The following is an 18,052-nucleotide window of genomic DNA, read 5'->3' as shown; positions in this document are numbered from 1 at the left end:
TTCATTACACAAAAACAATCTTGCTGGTCACAGATACACCACCATTGCAGCCACTGACTAGCAGCATACTGTATACGCCAAATATTTCGCGAGGTTTTTATTTCGCGAATTTCGTGAGTCAGCTGCTATTCGCAAAATTAAAAACGCAAAAATATTGACTCAAATGCCGATATGAATGTGACGTTAGCATATACATTTCTCTGTTTAGTACAGGACTCCACGATCGCGAATTCAACCACTCGCGAAGTTGCCGGGAAGTCCCGATTCATGAAAATTTAGACTCACGAAATATATGGCGTAGACAGTATACAACACTCAGAAAGGGAAAGAGTAGAAAGAAAACTGCTGAACATGTGTGTATTACAAAGGTACGCTGTACTGTCTGAATTTTGTTTCTGGATTTCTGCATAAGCAAATTTATTGTATGGGACAAATTCATGAAAAATTCTAGATCACCTTCAAACAACTTAAAAAGTTTTTTTATACACATATTTTTTTTTTCTGAAAGAGGGGTAGAGGGGTGCAATAAATGTGCAAGATTTGATTGTCTATGTGAGGCTTAACAGTGTCTTGCTTGTCGTAATCCCACCGTGCGGAATGCTCACAAATACAATTTACACAACACAGACAAAGACACAAACACATGCATGCACACCCACAACCACTTGCTTGACATGACATTAGAGTGACCCTCTTCTCAAGGTTTGGGGGGGGGGGGGGGTACCCCCAGCCCAGATACATCATGGACAAACTTGGGACTACAGTCATCAATGCACATTGTACTTACTCATAGCATTATCTCGGCTCTATCACTACTGGTTCTGGAGAAGGAGATACATGTAAATATTCCTTAATTTGGATCAAATTCCAACAAATTGAGATCCTATCCCCCTGGGGCTGCTACCTGCCAAGTTTGGAGAAAAGCTGTCATGGGATCTTCAATATGATAAGAATGTAGACAGTTTACATACGACAGACAATGAATGATCGTAATAGCTCATTTGAGCCCGTGGTTCAGGCGAGACAAAAAATCTCCTTGCGAAGTAGCTGTGAAGCATACTGTACTGTTATTTGTGAGACAGTATAAAACATAGCATGGCTCCTTTTCAAGTACTTCAGGGTGCAATATTCTGTTCTGGTGCTTAATCACATTTGCCCACAACATAAAAAATTATGAAGATATATATCAGTTTGAAAAGTAAGAAAATAAAAGGGAAAAATAAAAACAAAACTACTAGAGTGACCTACTAATTCAAGCATTTTCAATTGAGGCTTTCTACACAAAAATAAAACAGATTGGCACAGGCAGTTTAAAAAAAAAATCACTAAAAGATAACAACAAAACAATTCTGAGCAAATACCCCTCCCAAACATGTTGTGTGCTTTAGTACTATCTAAATGATGTAATCAGATCATTAAACTATCTGTTTCTGACCTTAGAAATGATGAAATCTCTGTAAGCAAACGATCGAGAAGGAAAAATCTCTGAATCAAACTGCTTGGGAGCACCCTGTTGCTTCAGTTTTACACATGACAACAAAAAGGCATGCTCATGCTACCTGTCGCTGATAGAAGTCAAATATCAGAGAGAATCTTCTTCATACCAGCTGGTGTTTAGAGGGGAACATTCAGACTCAAATATTTCAGTCATCTTTTCATCATTCTCATCTACTGAAAATGAGTTTTAAAAAACAATCAAAACATCTCATACAATACATTAAGTGATGATTTAAGTTCAAAGAAATTGACAAATGTGATATCTTAACAAGAGTGCCAACAGGTACGCGAAAATGTGATGGTGAGAGGTATTTGTCACATTGGCGATAAAATGACCCGTCCGTAATATTTCTGCCAACTGGTATTTCTACCTCCTCCGATCATTATTTTGCTTTTAACATCGATCAACCACTCTTGACACACCTACAGCTGCAAATTCACCAAGATTTGTGCAAATTTTTGACGATGAGTCTGAGAGAAATGGCAAAGACTTGCTCCAGGAATTTCTGCGCCAAGTGATCAGTCGCTGTCAAACTTGATGGAGTTGATGGTCGTAGAAATCTGGCCCCCACGGTAGCTGCCCCGTTTCTTCTTGGTCTTCTCATGGCGGAACGCCTTGCCCTTGACCACTCGGAGATCCTGGTTGGCACGCTCTCCCCACGAGCCTCTTGCACCACGCTGAGTTAGGATATTTACACGAAAAAAACACAGTTTACGAGATATTTGTGACTACCATTGTTCAATCTAGTGTAAAAATAAAACAAAAACAAAACAAGCAAACATGTCTTTTGTAATTTATCAAATTCTTGCATCATTTTTTTTTTCTATTGCAACTGAACGACAATTGCCCTACATCGATGAATAATAGACATCAAATTTAGTCTCTATGGTAGCATGGCAATATCTTAAAATGGCTACACTTTACTGTGACTGGGATCAATTATTATCATTTCTTTTTTACAAGAAACATGCAACTACAGTTTTCAATTGTGTGTGTGTGTGTGTGTGTGTTTAATACCTAAGCTCCAGCCTATATTCTCATAGCTGACTTTAGCTTGTTGTCTGCTTTCTTTCTGTTTCTGAAGTAAGTGTTACGGATATGAAGTTTGACAAGTTACACATCATAGACAAAAGCTTATGAATCAGGAGAACTTTTTAAAAATGCTGAGACACTATTGAATACAGTAAACATCCAGGGCATACAGTGCCACCCACACAATGGGTGAACATGTGCCCCAAGAGAGAAATGCCATAGCAGACAAAGACAACCAGAGCTCGAGACAAAATTAACATCAACTCCCCCACCAGGCTTCACACAGATGCTTCATTTACCCCATTCATTGTGTATCCATGGTGAGTATTTACAAACAAAAGTTCTTTGGTTAGTGAGTCATTGATATCCCACCTTCAAGATGATATACAATGCATCTGGGTCCTGGGATATGGGAGGCAATATTTTTCACGTTGTTAATTTCTCAAATGTCGGTCAAGTCACAAATTTCGCAAACAAGGAAACACAACAAAAAAAGATACTTTTGTAAACAGCACCACATGGGATTTGAACCTACAACCCTCAGATTGAGAGCTGGGCTCCTACCCTATGTATATCCCATGGCAATGGTCTGCAATTTGAAGCTGCCTCACCTTGGCATCGAAGGAGTTATCCTGGAGACGGGGATCGATGACATGCTCCTCCTCCTTGACCCTCCGGAACGGCTGATTCTGAGACTTCTGCGATGATTCACAAGGCAGAGAAAGAAGAACACATTGACATAGACACAAAACAAAGAGGATCAAATAACATGCAGATGCCTCTTTCAAGTCTAATGAACCAGATATCATGCTCAGGTTGGCTTTAATACTGACTAAAATCAAATAAAAGAGAAAAATCAACAAAACTCAACATGAAATAAGAAAATTGGGAAATTTTAAAGTTAAATCCATTTCATTATTGGTCACAACCAACCATGGTTACCCGACAAGACACCCATTGACCTGTACATAAATATTCACAAAATTTATCTTTTGTGAAACGAAATTGGAAAGCATAAGATGTTTCTTTCCCCATCATATTATAATCAACATTGTATGCAGTGGCGGATCCAGAGGGGGGCGCAACCGGCGCACGCCCCCCTTTATTTTTCGTTAAAAACAAAAGAAATAAAAAGAAAAAATGAAATGAAAGCTGGAAGTGGCACCAGAAATAATTAGTCACGCTCCCCCCCCCCCCCCCCCTTTACAGAATTCCTGGATCCGCCCCTGGTATGAACCTTGCAATGATGACAAATATGAGGGAGAGAGGTTAGCAGCTGCTAAATTACTGACAAAACCCATGATTTGTTTACATTTTTTGTGTGTAAACCACTGGAAGTTGGATGCTCATGATGACAACATTGCCTCTTTGCAGTCACACGTACATATTCCAGACTAATAACCTATGAAGTGGGGATATACCATGAAACTCAACTGCAACCTGAAAATCTCATATTTCCAACCCTATCCTTTACCATCCAGTTGAGATACTGTGATCAAACCCATACCTTTGCCTTTGGTACTGTGTTTGGTGTCTTGTGAACAGTACTGCCAGTGCTTGTCGGCGTGACCGATTCTGTGACCGCCTTCTTGGATTTCGGGGTGACCTCGTCATCAGAATCATCACTATCACTCTCACTGCTTGAAGACTTGGGCCGTTTCTGGTTCCAATTAAAACAAAAATTGAAAAAAAAATATTGAATGATGGATTATGGGTTTAAAATCATTTCAGAATGAAGAGAGAGAGAGAGATTTGGGAAAGAGTTGTTGATTAAACTTCAAGAGTCCCTACATACTGGCCTGAAAGAATTTGAGATATAATTGTTTCAGCACCAGATTACAAATGGCAAACAAAAACAATACGCCCTCCACATACCACATGTGAAAAGATTTTTTTTTTTCCAAAAACTATTTTTGATCACTGAAGGCTGGTCCAATAAACTCAATACATAAGGATCTGTATGTATTGAATAATTGTTCCTTTGGCGAGGGACAATTGAGGAAGTTTCTCAACAACGTTCCTTGAACTTTCGGCAGTTTTAGAAAGAGAAGTTCAAAGCCATCACATTTCTGTGTTAAACTTTGATCTAGTACTGTAAAAGTGGATATTTTCGTGTGACTACTTATTTGTGCTTGGCCAGACGAAAAGAATTTCTCGTGTTTTTAATTCCGCAGAATCAAGACATCAACCACTGGAACATACGGCATGCAAAAATATTTGCGGGCTTTTATTTTCGCGCTTGTTTCTGGTTGCGCGGAATGCGCAAAAATTTCAACACCGCGAAAATTTCCACTTTTACAGTATCAGGAGTGGCGATGTGCGATATTTTCATAAGGACTGTGGGGATGTTAATACTTAGCCCGACGTATGATGGCACTAAAAATTTAAGAGCCACAAACACCTGACATCGTAGTATCAGACATTTTAAATGCTGAATAGAAATCTTACTCACCTTTGTTAAAACCTGTTTCTTCTGCATTGGTGCCTTCTTCCCCTCCGCCTCAGAGCTCTCCGAGCTGCTATCAGAGTCCCGGTAGAGGCTCACACCGTTGACCTTGGGTGTATCTGTTGCAGACTTCTTTGCCACGTTAGCTGCAGACTTCTTTTTGATGCTGGCTTTTGATTTCTTTTTTACTGGAAGTTTCGCGGATGCAGCTCTGTCATCCTCTGAATCGCTATCTGAGTCTGAGCTGCTGCTGCTGCTGCTACCCGCTTTCTGTTTACCCTGTGCTGCTGACTGCTTTACAGCTGGAGATTTTGCCTGGGCTTTCTTTACACTTGGCACAGATTTCTTCGTCTGTTCAGTGTCATCATCTGACGATGTTTCGCTCTCTGAACTGCTGGAAGCCGTTTCACGAGCTGGCGTTTTTTTGATGGTCGTGGCACTCTTTTGGTTGCTTGTTGGTGTTTTGCCCTTTACAGCTGCTGGTTTTGGCGATTCATCTTCTGAGGAGTCACTTTCTGAGCTGCTGATGTCAATGTCTTTGGATGGCTTGTTGGCTGCCTTGGAGACTGGTGTTGACTTTGTCGCCTTGGGGGTGGTCTTTTGGGCTGGTTTTGAGGTTTCTTCCTCGGAAGAGGATTCGCTTTCCGAACTACTACTTGAAGCAGGTTTCTTTGCTGAAGCTGTGGGTGTCCGCGGTGCCGCCTTGGATTGAGGTTTGGCTACGTTTTTGGTCTTTGCCGTTTCATCCTCAGAAGATGAATCACTATCTGAGCTACTCGATGCGGCTTTCTTGGTTGCACTTTTGGCTGTCTGCGGTGCGGGTTTGACTGCAGGTTTTGATACTGTTTCAGCCTTTTCTTTCTCGTCCTCTGAGGATGATTCGCTTTCGGAACTACTTGAAGCGGATTTTTTTGTTGAAGCTGTGGGTCTCTGTGGTGCTGCCTTGGATGGAGGTTTGGCTACATTTTTGGTGGTTGCTGTTTCATCCTCTGAAGATGAATCACTGTCTGAGCTACTAGAAGCAGCTTTTTTCACAGCAGTTTTGGCTGTCTGCAGTCTTGGCTTAGCTGTTGGCTTCGGTGCTGTTTCTTCCTCCGACTCTGACTCACTACTGCTGGACTTTGAAACTGTCTTTGATGGAGGGACTTTGGGCACAGTTCCTTGCTTCCTCGCCTGGGCTGCCTGAGCATTTTTCTTGACCACCTCCTCATCTGTGGATGATGACTCTGAGTCAGAACTGGACTCCTGTGCTTTTGAAGTCTTCTTTAGAGGTGTTTTCCCTGCTCTGCTTGCATTTGGTGTTTGCGTCAACGACTTCTTGGCTGGTGCAGCTTTCGCTCTGCTGTCTTCCTCTTCGTCACTACTAGATTCCTCTGAACTTGATTCTGCCTTCTTACTGGTGGCTGATTTTTGTGCACCCCCCTTCTTTGTTACGGTTGCCTTTGTTGCTGGGGCTTTTGCCAAAGTGTCATCGTCCTCATCACTGCTATCTGAGCTGGTTTCTGTTTTTTTACTCTGAGCACTCTTCTTTGTGGGTTTCTGTGCGGCCACAGAGGGAGTAGTGCATGCTTTCACCTGATCCGTTTCCATTTCACTCTCTGATGACGATTCCTCGCTGGAAGATACATCTTTCAGTTTGGCTGCAGGAGCCTTTGTCGGACTTCTTGGCTTCTGCCCTTTTGCATCTCTCACAGTGGTTTGAGTCTTTGCTGGTGCCTCTTCTTCAGAGCTTTCCTCTGAAGAATCATCATCCTCACTACTGCTCTTTGCCTTGGCTTGGACAGGAATGGCTTTCTTCTTTCCAGCCTGAACTGTCCCTTTTTTCACAGCTTTCTCTTCCTCGCTGTCATCACTACTGTCCTCGGATGAGCTCTCCTCTCTCTTCTTGCTGGGCACTCCTCCTGACTTCTGTGACAATCTTGCAGGCGTCTGAGGAGTTTCCTCTTCTTCCGAGCTTGAGTCATCCTCCGAGCTCGAGTCTTCACTGGAGCTGGCATCTTGACTTTGACGGGCTCTCTTGGCTGGATTCTGTCCCTTGGCTGGACTTGCGCCACTGTCCACCTTCCTTTTGAGCGCATTGGACCTTTCCAGGCTTTGCCATGCTTTGTAAAAGTCTATCACTGTGGGCTGCTCTGGGTCAGGCAAATGCTAAACAAGGAAAACAGAAGAAAATCTCATAAACTCGCCATGTAAAAAGAGACACAGTTCTACATCTCGTTTCAGTGAGACTATTTGCTCATGCCTCCATTTTCACATACCTACTTCCATCTATTCTCCTATGACTTCAGATACTTTCCTATACAATCATTTTATGAAATTAAACATAGAGAACAGTAATATCAATAAGAAGAGGCTGGGCTCGGCCGCGGCTCGGCCCAGCCCCGCACTGTAAACGGGGTCCTAAAATACTTGCATCTGAGTGAGATTCAGGTCCAGTAGAAATGGAATTTTCACCATTTGACACTTTACTACTTCTCGGAATCATGTCGATCGCAGCTACTCGCTCTGCGATAACTGCACTGCACAGGAGCAGGCAGCGCAGCACCGTGTACAAAACATGGTCACGGCAGCACGGCAGCGAGCACCACGATTGATCTGAATGTAGCTATCTCATAGCGACCAGAAAAAGCTCTTCTATGGTGTCTTTAAAAAGATAATACTTTTTCCACCTTTCTCTCAGCTTGTACCGAGTCGCGGAAGCGATTGAGGATTGGGGTTGTTCGTATTGTGTGTGTATGTGAGGGTATGTGTGTGAGGGTGTGTTTGTGAGGATGTTTGTGCTAATGTTTTGTCTTATTATATACAAAATTCTTGATTTACCTCAATTTACCCTGATGTTGAATAAAGGTAAATCAAGAATTTTGTATTTGATATTGACAATGTGGAATTTATGTTGTTATAATGAAATGTGTATTTTTTTTGCAATTAAATAAGTTGTGTATTATTGTTCATATGAAAAAGAAAGAAAAATAAAAGATTGACAAAAACAAAAGTGTGCGTGCTCGATGTGAATGAAAGAAGATTGTGAAAAATGTGGTGATAAGACAAGAGTAAAAGAATATAAGGAAAAGGCTAGGGAAAGGGGGGAAAGGAAATGAAAGAAAAGATACACTGTATCAAGAAGTTAAACCCACCAAAAAATGAAACAAAAGGTTTATAAAATAGAGAGTTCACTAAAAGATGATGGAAGGAAAGAAAGAAGAGAAACTTGCATTATAAAGGAAAGCAAGGGAGAGATGGCTATATTTGAAAAGAAAAGAGGAAAGCAACTACTTATAAAGAAAAAAAATACAGATTGAAAAAAAAGATGAATCAAAACTGGATGAATAGGAAGGAAAGAAAGCAGGTTGAAAAGGAAATAAAGAAAAAAAAAAAGGAATCATCAGAACGACATGTAAGAAAAAGATATTGGGGAGGATAGAAAGGAAAGGCCCTTGAGAAGTTGGAGGGAAAAACAACCCATGAAGGAAACAAAGAACAATTAGGCAGAAAGTAGACAGTTAAATGGGAAATTGAGAAAGTTAGATAAGAGGAAAATCACAAATAATTGATAAGAAGAAAGGGGAAATTTGGGAATAGATTCTACCTGAAAATAAAAGAAGATAGAAAAGAAAGAGAAAGATATAAGTGGCAACATACACTTGCACACGCACTCAACCGCTATGAAGCTACAACCACTAACGGAAGACTTGGCCGAGGAAAAGTAAAAACAAATTTAGCTTTTCAACAACACCTTAGTCTAGAAAAAGACCCTGTTAATGCATGCGCTGAACGTATTCGTATCTATCTGTGCTTGTGTACAGAGTGTCAGCAATTCCAGCGATCAAGATTTTCCAACGATTTTCCGACACTTGTAAACACTAAAAGTGTGAAAACTTAACTTATATTCGACTTTGGAGACTCAGATGCAAGTATTTTAGGTAACTGAATAACTAGGGTCACCGGGGCGAGTTTTAGACAGAAAGATCCGTCTGTCTGGAGTCTTCTTTTATTTTTTTGATGTTACCACTCTCCTCAGGAGGGGATCCGTGAAGCCAGATGCAGTCTCTGCAGAACATATCCCCGACCGACGACCAGATACAGACCGATCTTTCTTCAGTCAAGGGCGAGTTTAGCTAGAAATAGACCAGTTTGTGCATGTTTGGAGGTCATATGACAAACAAGTCCGAAAGTACACTAGAGTAAGAACCCCAATTATCGGACGGCCTCCAATATCCGGACACTTACCACTTATCACAAGGCAGCAAAGTCGACTGTCACAGCACAAGCATATCACATCGTTTCACATACTAGCACACTCGTTCACCACACGAAAATGCCCGAGTCACCTCCAAAAATCCATCTAAAATCCCAACTTCTGCCGTCAAAATCGCGGAATCGCCGCAACTTTTCCAAAGTGTGCACAAATTAGGGCCCGTGTTAAGAATCGGGGTCGCCGAAAAACGCTAAAAATTGAAAATTACGCCATTCGGTTGCGAGATTTTTCGCTTATCGCAAGCTCAGAGTGTGATGGAATCCTCAAAAACACAAAAGAAAAACAAAATCTCCGTACGTGCCAATGCAGTGAATGAATGTACAGGGGCCGAATGCAAGTGCAGAGTCCCCAAAATTCGGACACGAACGGGCGCCGCAACATCCCCAATGCAACCTTGCGTCAACAAGGTATGGTGCGCGTGGATTTTTCAGCGGCCTTGTTAACTACACGCAGCGCTGGCGACAGCGCTGCACCTCTTTTCCTTCGCGGACGTTGTTATCGTTCACTGTTTCCTTCATGAATATCTTTATTAATTGTGGAAAACTAAAATATAAGGAATTATCGTAATCTATGACCATCATTCAATAACCGGTATGCGATTTTTTGTTTAATTACGTCTATAACTTACCGAAATCTATGGCTGAAATCAGGTCTGTAAACGTCCTTACTGCTTCACTCCTCATCTGCGTGTTATATGAATGGCATTCACTCTCGTATACTACAACGTAGGTAGTCGGGGCGGAAGTGATGAGATAGTCGGATGACCCCGACTAAAAAAGTTCAAATCATTGCCGGTGCAGCACGCGCGGATCTACTACAAGCTTTACGTAACACATGAAACGCACGGGCGCACGGGCGTACGTAAAAAGCAACTACTTCTGAATGCGCATGCGTAGTAGTTTGTTGCTTTTGTGAAGCTCTCGAAGGAAAAGATGCCACCGCACGATCTACTCCGAAAAATTCAACAATAAGGTCTGGATACCAACAAAACGCCGAATTCAACTCAACCATCAGGAAAATACGCTGTAGGTAAGTGTTGCAAATTATATTACTCTTAAAATCATACAAAATAAAAGGTATTTTATGTGATTTTGCCGTCAATAGTGACGGTCGTTTACAACGTTGAAACACTAACACATGTCAGACCCTGTGCGCAGCACAGTGTCTGGTCAGGCTACGGCCTTGTATGCGTACTGACATTGCACGCGTGTCCGGATGTTGGAGACGCTGTCCGAATTTTAGGGAATTGACAAGGTGATAATATTTGGGGATTTTGTGAAATTTTATGATCAGTTTAACAAAATCAATATTGGGAAAAATTAGTTTGATATATGTAACAAACATTATTATAGATTTCATTTTGTGGAAAATTATTTGAGTTGAATAAATATTGCAAAAAAGCTTAAGTGTCCGAAAATTGGGGCTTTTACTCTAGTCTCTAGATCTAGAACCTAGCGCATATCTATTCTTGATTTCACACTTAGTTTTGGAGCAGCATATAGATGTGATCATGCCATCATTATCATATCATGGCCCATGCCCATGCCCATCAGCATCATGGATAGTTTGGTGTGGTGCCTTTCCAGGCAAGGCGAAGAGCGAATTCGACATAGACAGTGTCTTACACGAAACGACGTATGTAGGACTGTGTGTATATCACCAGCCAAGAGTTGCTACAAAGTGTTGACTTGTAAGTTTACGAACTTACCGTTTTGGTTTCTTTCTGGAACCATTTTGCAGCTTTCTCGAGTTTATTTTGAACCAAATACCTGTAGACGAAAGGATATAACTGACTCGGAGTAACGGTATCCATATCAAAACCCAGTTTCTGACCTGGATAGGCGTTAAAAAGGTATTTTATCAGAATTTAAATGCCCATTTAACCACATGGCACACACGTTGTTCAACTTCAGTGGCGAGGACAGTTCCTCATAAAAAGCACCGCGTGCAGTTCCCCTAGCCGACGAACGAGAGCTACGCGCAGCAGACTGCACACAGACCGTCACCTCTGGGATTTGTTTTGGCAAACATTCGGCTATAATAACGCACTCTGTCTGGTATTCGCTCGCCCAACACTTGGGTCCATGTGCAACAAGCACCGAACTGCATGCAGAACACAGAAGTGCGACTGGCGTGAGCTAGCCAGCAGCTGTGGTGGTGGAAACTCCTGAGAGAAAACTTCGTTTTGCTGTGTGAGATGGATGACGATGTTTCAGGTGACAGGGCATCTTCCAGAATTGATTTGGATTCGGGGTTCATGAAGCAGATTATCAGAAATCAACAAGATCGGTAAGGAGAGAGCCTCTTTCCCCCCAATTTGCAAGCAAGCTGTTATGAAAGACAGCTTTCTCTGAAAATTTGTTTGTAATTTTTATTGTATTTGTAGTCCCATTGACTGGTTTTGGTGATGCTAAAAGCATCATCATGAATAAATGGGGGAAACAACAATTCCCCCCCCCCCCCCCCCCCACAAAAAAAAAAAATGTAAATTTGAGCTATTTATATAAATCATATTGTGAAATACTGTATACATCAAATATTTCGCGAGGTTTTTATATTTCTTGCAAATTTCGGGAGCCCGGGAGTTGGATGCTAATTGCTATTTCAATTTGCTAATAATTCAAAAACACACAAAAATATTAAAATTTAATTCTAGAAGCTGTACTCCACAATCACAAATTTAGCCACTCGCGAAATTGTTAGTGAGTCATGACTTGCAAAAAATTAGACCTGCTAAATATAAGACCTTTTTTACAGTGTTGTATTTGAAACTGTACCCTCACTTGACACTGGAAAGTCGATTTTATCATTTTCCTGAGCACTTCTGACGAATGAAACTGATATGATATAATCTATCAGATATTGTTCCTTTTCTTCTTACAGGGATGATTATGACAAAGAAGTGAAGCTACAGAAGGAGCAGATGAAACACAATCCCAAAGCGGGCCGGGATAACAAGAACCATGCTAAGCGTCCTGAGCAGGGACTGTACACTCCTCCAATCAAGGGAACAAACACAAAAGGTGTCAAGAGCAGTAATCTCTTTCTGCTCTTAAAGCAGTGCGCAACACATATCTGCTTGTTATTGATTGTTGTTTATCTACTTCCCAGCATCTAAACCTCCACAAATGCATCAAATTTTAAAACATTTTTTCATCAAGACCTTTTTCTTATCTCTAACTGCTACTCCTGAAGCCTTTTGTTGTTATTTGGTAACATGCTTTACTGGTTACTGAGGAATGCACAATTCATACTCTGTAAATCTAGTAATTCAAGTATCAGTAAATTAGTGTCTTTCATGATTTGAAATATTTCTTGTGTACACAGCATCACTGTCTTGCAGAACACCAGTGTATTGAAACAAGTCAATTTACTTCTGTAAAGTCACTTTTATGGACCAAATACCTGTTTACCCATGGACTACTGCAGAAAAATATCATTTTATTAAAGTTTATCGTACATGTATTTGAATACTCTGATAGAATCAATTACATCAAGTGTAGAAAACGTAGGACATTGTCACTGCTGATTTCTGCCATATGGCTGGTTAGTTTCTTGTGTTACTTCAACATAGAATGAGATGAGTATTTGCATTTGTATGTACAATGATAAACTAAAGATATGAGCATGTGTTAATATCTTTAAGAATGATTTGGAACTCAATATTTTTTTAACACTGGCAAATGATACCACCAGTGCAGGCATTTCATATCGGCTCAATTTGTTTTCCCAAATCAATTGAGTTCTTGGCCAATGAATAAATCGTCTTCAACTTTAATTATTAATTCCTTTGCTTGTCATGAATTTCCTAAGATGGTAGCTGTCAGTCAATGGCCGCCAATGGTCCTCCAAAGGATGTATTCAAGCTACAGTACGAGGACCCAGATGGAGAGGTCTCGGCATGGCTGGTGCGGAAGGTAAAGCAGAGTGCATATCGCTGTATAACAGGGGTGTATCCAGGATATTTTCTGGGGGGGGTCGTAATCAAAATGTTTTGACCTTTACCTTTGCAAGGGAGCGGAGTGACCGAGCGAGGGGAGGGTGTGAGAGTGGGGTGTCCCCCCTCCTACGGTAGGGAGTTTTTGAATTTTATATCTTAAAATGGGGCCATTTGGTGCATACAAAAGTGACTCTTTCGGCATGGCAGTGCGGCTTAGAAATAAGGTATGGCATATTAAAACTAAGTACGAAATTTACGAGGTTTTTGACAATTTGCTGGAACACCACCTGGTCACTCTTCTGTTGTATATAGGGTAAAAAGCCCTCAAAAAACAAAAATGCCTTTTACAAAAAGTGGACCTTTTGAAAATTTGGGGGGATCGTACGACTCTCCCGACCCCCCCTTGCATACACCCATGTATACGTTAGTTTGTTTGTTGTTGTTGTTTTTTTCCAAATTTTGTAAGTTGGGTGCCGCAGTGCACTCTTGTTGTAACGGACATGGTTATAGTGAAATTCTCGTCACAATGAATTAAAAATTCAGGTCTCAGATTTATAATCTGTATATCTTTATATACCTTACTGTTTGGCTAAAACAAAATTTCGATATAACAAAGAAATCCGCCGCTCCCAATGACTTAGTTACTAGTATAATAGGAGTGCATTGTATTCGCAAATTAAACAACACAAAAATGTTAACACTAATCCTGATATGTTCATACATAGCAGTGTATTCATGCAAAGCGTGCGAACCTGATCATGCATGTCTAAATCATGTTTGTGAACTAGGACAATGTAACTAGTAGGAGTATCTTGCTCTTGGAATTATTTTATGAATACACTGTGAATTACATGTATGCAGATTTTCCATCTATTGCATTACTCCAGGATCACAAATTTTAACCATTGGCAAAATTGTCAGGAAGTCCCAATTCGCAAAGAATTAGACTTGCTAAATATATGGCATATACTGTGTACGGCATATATTTCGCGAATCGGGAATTCCCGATGATTTCGCGCGTGGTTAAATTCGCGATTGTGGAGTTCTGTACTGAACGGAGAAGTGTACACACGTTCATCACATTCACATCAGGGATCAGAGTCAATATTTTCGCGTGTCTTTAATTTCGCGAATAGCGCCTGACTCGCAAAACTCGCGAAAATAAAAACCTCGCGAAATATTTGGCATATACAGTAGTACTATGCGCTCAGAATTTGATGTCTCTCAAATCTTGGGAGTAATTTTTAGCATGTGTTCTGGAAAGTAGAGTAGTAAAATTTGAAGATGTCATGATAGTGGAGTTATGAGCATTTTTCAGCAGTGCTAGAAATTGATAGGCCTAAGCAGTCAGACCGCAGCACGTATGCTAATGAGCCGATCCGGCAAGATTTATTCAGCACTCTCGTTGACGATCTTTGCGTTCGAAAGGTGTCTCATACGTGCGAGATTTTGCGAGAGTTTGACAGGGCTATGGTTTTCACAGTGTAGTGACTTGAACATATATTCATCATGGCTACAAGTCACAGTAAATTGTTCTCCAGACTTTGATCTTTATTTTGATACCAAATTTGCGTATGATATCGGTTCTTATCATGATGATATAATCAGTTGAATTTGTGTAAATTTTACCTGCTTTTCACGGAAGATTTTGTCATCTAAAGTTCGTTTTTGGTTCCTGACCGGATTAAGAAACTGTTGTTTCTGATTTGGCTTTTTCGTAGAGAGGAAACTTAGATGCTCATCATATATTTGAGTCAAGGAGACGCAAGCATGATTTATACTAGTTTTTCCGTTTTGAAATGTCTGTAAAATTCACTCTTAAGTCGGAAGTATGCACCACACAAAGTGTACAGTGGCGCGAAAGAGCTCTCTCAGTGGACAGTGCTTGCATTCAACGCTTGAACTTGGCTTGAACTACACACGTGCCTGTATGCAAGCAATGCGCGATGCACGCACGTGGCATGAAACCGTAGCAGCATAATGACGTAATGAAAGCGCTGAATGCAAGCGCTGTCCAATGAGAGAGCTTACTCTTGGGATTGCACGGTTTCAAGCTGACCAGCACTGACATGGATGTATATTTTACTGGTTCCTGACCGGATTAAGCAACAAATTGTCAAGATATTTACATAGATACAAAGATTAAGAGATGGACTACCAAATAATGCATTTTCATTGAGACGCAAGGTGAATTTGGTATTCTTTTGACGTCTTGAACGTGTACGACACGAATTACTTTTTTCATCATTTTTCAAGCTGAAATTACGCTATGATGTTTTTCATTTACAATAATTTGAGTAACATGTGACGATAGCTTACATATTTTCCTTGAATTTGATACCAAATTCGTGAATATAAAGTGTATTTTTGTTGCCGAAAGCCCAAGGACAAAATCCCCTTCCGCAGCTCATTACGTATGCAAGCCTGGAGCGGGCTTGCATACGAGTTGAATAAATACGAGCAAATTATGGGGTGCTGCGGACTGACTGTAAGTTGCAAAAAACTGGGGGGGGGGGTACTACCTTTAAAGTGACATACTAATACAAGTACTCTGCAGATAGCAGAAGTGTGTTAGCTGCTGCAGAACCAGAATAAGGTTGAATTCCCCTTGTCAACCACATGTTGCCATATAATGACACATGGTGCATGTTGACATTGATTTACCCAGTTTCATTTTAAGTGGTTTTAAGATTAAAATTGTAGTAAGGAAGTAATTAAAGGGAGGCAGTCCTGAGAATTTTCACTGTATGATAATTTAGAAGAGTAAAAAATAAAACCTTTCACCACTTTATACACGTGGAAAGCAAACACTGTCTCTGTATGCGATTTAAAAAAAAATAATTCCTGCAAGCGATCATGTAAGAGCCTGCAAAAAGGTGCAACGTCATTGATGCCCAACTCACTAAGTTGACCGCCGTGCCTCAGAGAACCAATTGATCATATCTGATTTTGTCATAAGATGTGACAATATGTGGTTTTATTATTTCAAACAAAATATTTCAAGCTTATTTATATATATAATTAATATAAAAATAAATAGTAAACATGAATTCATAAATAACTAGAGAGCTTACGCATGACGAGCAGAACACGGCTGGGAAGAGTTGTGCCTCCGTGATGTCTAACTCTCCGCCAAGACTTGCTCATTAGCATATTCACCATGCAGATTCACACTTTTTCAATCAAAATTTACGAGCTTATTTGATGATTTGAAAGTTTGTTTTTGATGAAAGTAGTTCATTGGAGGTACCAACAAAAATTTTTTTTTGAAATTCGGGAGGACTGCCTCACTTTAAGTGAAAGACCATTTTCAAAACATGACATACTATTGTATAAGCTTTTATTTTCGCGTGGGTTTAATTTTCGTGAATTTCGCAAATCACTGGTTGACAACGAATTTAACAACACATTAAAATGTTGTCATACGTTTGGCTAATAGTGCACTTGTAATAAATCTCGGTGTCAAATCGCGAAAACAACATCTTTTGAAAATGTCTCCGACCTCCCTATTCAGGAAAAATATCTATGTGTATATGCAAAAATAATAGCTTATACAGTATAAGAACATATTTTACATGCAACATAATACTCCAGCACTCTCATCCCTCTTGGTTTAACAAAATTTATAGAGTTTCACTGTTCAAAAAAGTTTTTGCAGTTGTGTTAGTCTTTCAATTAGCTGTTGCCAAGAAATGAAATGGTACTGTACAGGGAGTCATATTCACTGAATAAATCAGTCTTGAGAGGAAATTTTAGACATTTTCTTCCACTCAATCTCTCTCTTTCTTTCCCTTTCTCTCTCACTCTCTCACACAAAGACAAAAATAACGTAGCAAAACTGCATAAAAGTTTTGGAGAATACATAAGGATTACAGCTCCTGGTTTGTGGAAAAAAGCTGCATGTAGACTGTAACTATGCACAGACCAAAATTGAAAAAGATTGAATTACATTGTAAGAAGAAAATCTGTCATAAGATGCATTCACACTTTATCCAATATGTCCACTTTTATGTTCAGAACATTTCTATTCTATGATCATGAAGTGTGTGTGTGGGTGGATGGGTGGAGAGAGAGAGAGAGAGAGAGAGACATGGTATATTTTGTCTTGGATTTTTGTGTGTTAATATTTAGTAATTGACTTTGCCCATTCTAATGTCTGCCTTCTCCCCCCCCCCCCCTTTTTTTTTCCCCCGGACATCCTCCTTCCACCAGGGAGATGACCCTCAAAAGACGGCGGAGCGATTTGGCAGGCAGTGCAGCCTGACTGTTCCGCTCATCAATGCTCTCGCCTCCATCATCGAAGAGGAGATGCTCAAGAAAGGGCTGCTGGGGCCGAGGTGATCGCATCTGTACTCCCTTGGACGACGCACAGGCAAAAAGAAAAAGGCATCCGCTCTCCATCCACCACCAATTTCTTTCATTCCCAACTTGTTTGCTATTTTGCTAGAGGAGACGTTGTGCAGATGGTACCCTAGGCACAGAGGCGTGAGAAAAGATCTGCCTGGGAGCTGTACAGGGTAGCATCTGATGAGGAAATTCAAAGCAAGTAAAATTTGCACTGCCAGTGGTGGGATGGAGAGGACTGAATCATAACTCCCTTGGATGTTGGGTTGGAAAAGAGGTACCTCTCCTCAATCCACCACATTCCCCTCCCATCCCCACCCCAACTCCTTTGCCAGTGGAGGCTGTTTACAGATCGCTCCTACTGTGTACATTGTATAGTGTATCAGGTGTGAAGATCTGTTTAGGGTTGTACAGTACACGGATAGTGTGTGATGTGATGATGAAATCCAAGCAAGTGAAACTAGCACTGCCAGAGACGGTTTGCAATAATTGTTGGCCAAGATCCAACTTTGATTTGATTCTGACTTTGCCATGTCA

At 40.6% G+C, this 18,052-nt stretch overlaps 2 protein-coding genes across 2 annotated transcripts; one reads left to right on the top strand and one right to left on the bottom strand.

The window, feature by feature from the left end:
• Positions 1-1,859: 1,859 nt before the first annotated feature.
• On the bottom strand, positions 1,860-11,062 carry LOC139715796 (uncharacterized). The gene is made up of 5 exons (XM_071627335.1): positions 10,940-11,062; positions 4,983-7,124; positions 4,038-4,190; positions 3,142-3,228; positions 1,860-2,175 (listed from the first exon to the last, which is right to left on the bottom strand). The coding sequence occupies exons 1-5, from the start codon at positions 11,042-11,044 to the stop codon at positions 2,017-2,019; spliced, it is 2,646 nt and encodes an 881-aa protein (XP_071483436.1). The 5' UTR covers positions 11,045-11,062; the 3' UTR covers positions 1,860-2,016.
• A 351-nt stretch (positions 11,063-11,413) lies between these two features.
• LOC139715768 (UPF0561 protein C2orf68 homolog) lies at positions 11,414-17,550 on the top strand. The gene is made up of 4 exons (XM_071627309.1): positions 11,414-11,520; positions 12,115-12,254; positions 13,045-13,148; positions 17,384-17,550. The coding sequence occupies exons 1-4, from the start codon at positions 11,429-11,431 to the stop codon at positions 17,510-17,512; spliced, it is 465 nt and encodes a 154-aa protein (XP_071483410.1). The 5' UTR covers positions 11,414-11,428; the 3' UTR covers positions 17,513-17,550.
• Positions 17,551-18,052: the final 502 nt, after the last annotated feature.

Source organism: Diadema antillarum, unplaced genomic scaffold (genome assembly GCF_040938485.1).
Source record: "Diadema antillarum isolate AM-2024a unplaced genomic scaffold, OU_Dant_1.0 scf00000055, whole genome shotgun sequence".
Classification (NCBI taxonomy): Eukaryota; Metazoa; Echinodermata; class Echinoidea; order Diadematoida; family Diadematidae; genus Diadema; species Diadema antillarum.
Note: the sequence above shows the minus strand (reverse complement) of the source record. Positions and strands in the feature narration are given on the sequence as shown.

Coding starts and splice junctions, on each gene's coding strand:
- LOC139715796 (XM_071627335.1), bottom strand. CDS start 11,044: ATGGATACCGTTACTCCGAGTCAGTTATATCCTTTCGTCTACAGGTAT. Junction 4,191..4,982: donor AGAAACAGGTTTTAACAAAG/GTGAGTAAGATT, acceptor AATTGGAACCAG/AAACGGCCCAAGTCTTCAAG. Junction 3,229..4,037: donor ACACAGTACCAAAGGCAAAG/GTATGGGTTTGA, acceptor GAATCATCGCAG/AAGTCTCAGAATCAGCCGTT.
- LOC139715768 (XM_071627309.1), top strand. CDS start 11,429: ATGGATGACGATGTTTCAGGTGACAGGGCATCTTCCAGAATTGATTTG. Junction 11,521..12,114: donor ATCAGAAATCAACAAGATCG/GTAAGGAGAGAG, acceptor TTCTTCTTACAG/GGATGATTATGACAAAGAAG. Junction 13,149..17,383: donor CGGCATGGCTGGTGCGGAAG/GTAAAGCAGAGT, acceptor TCCTTCCACCAG/GGAGATGACCCTCAAAAGAC.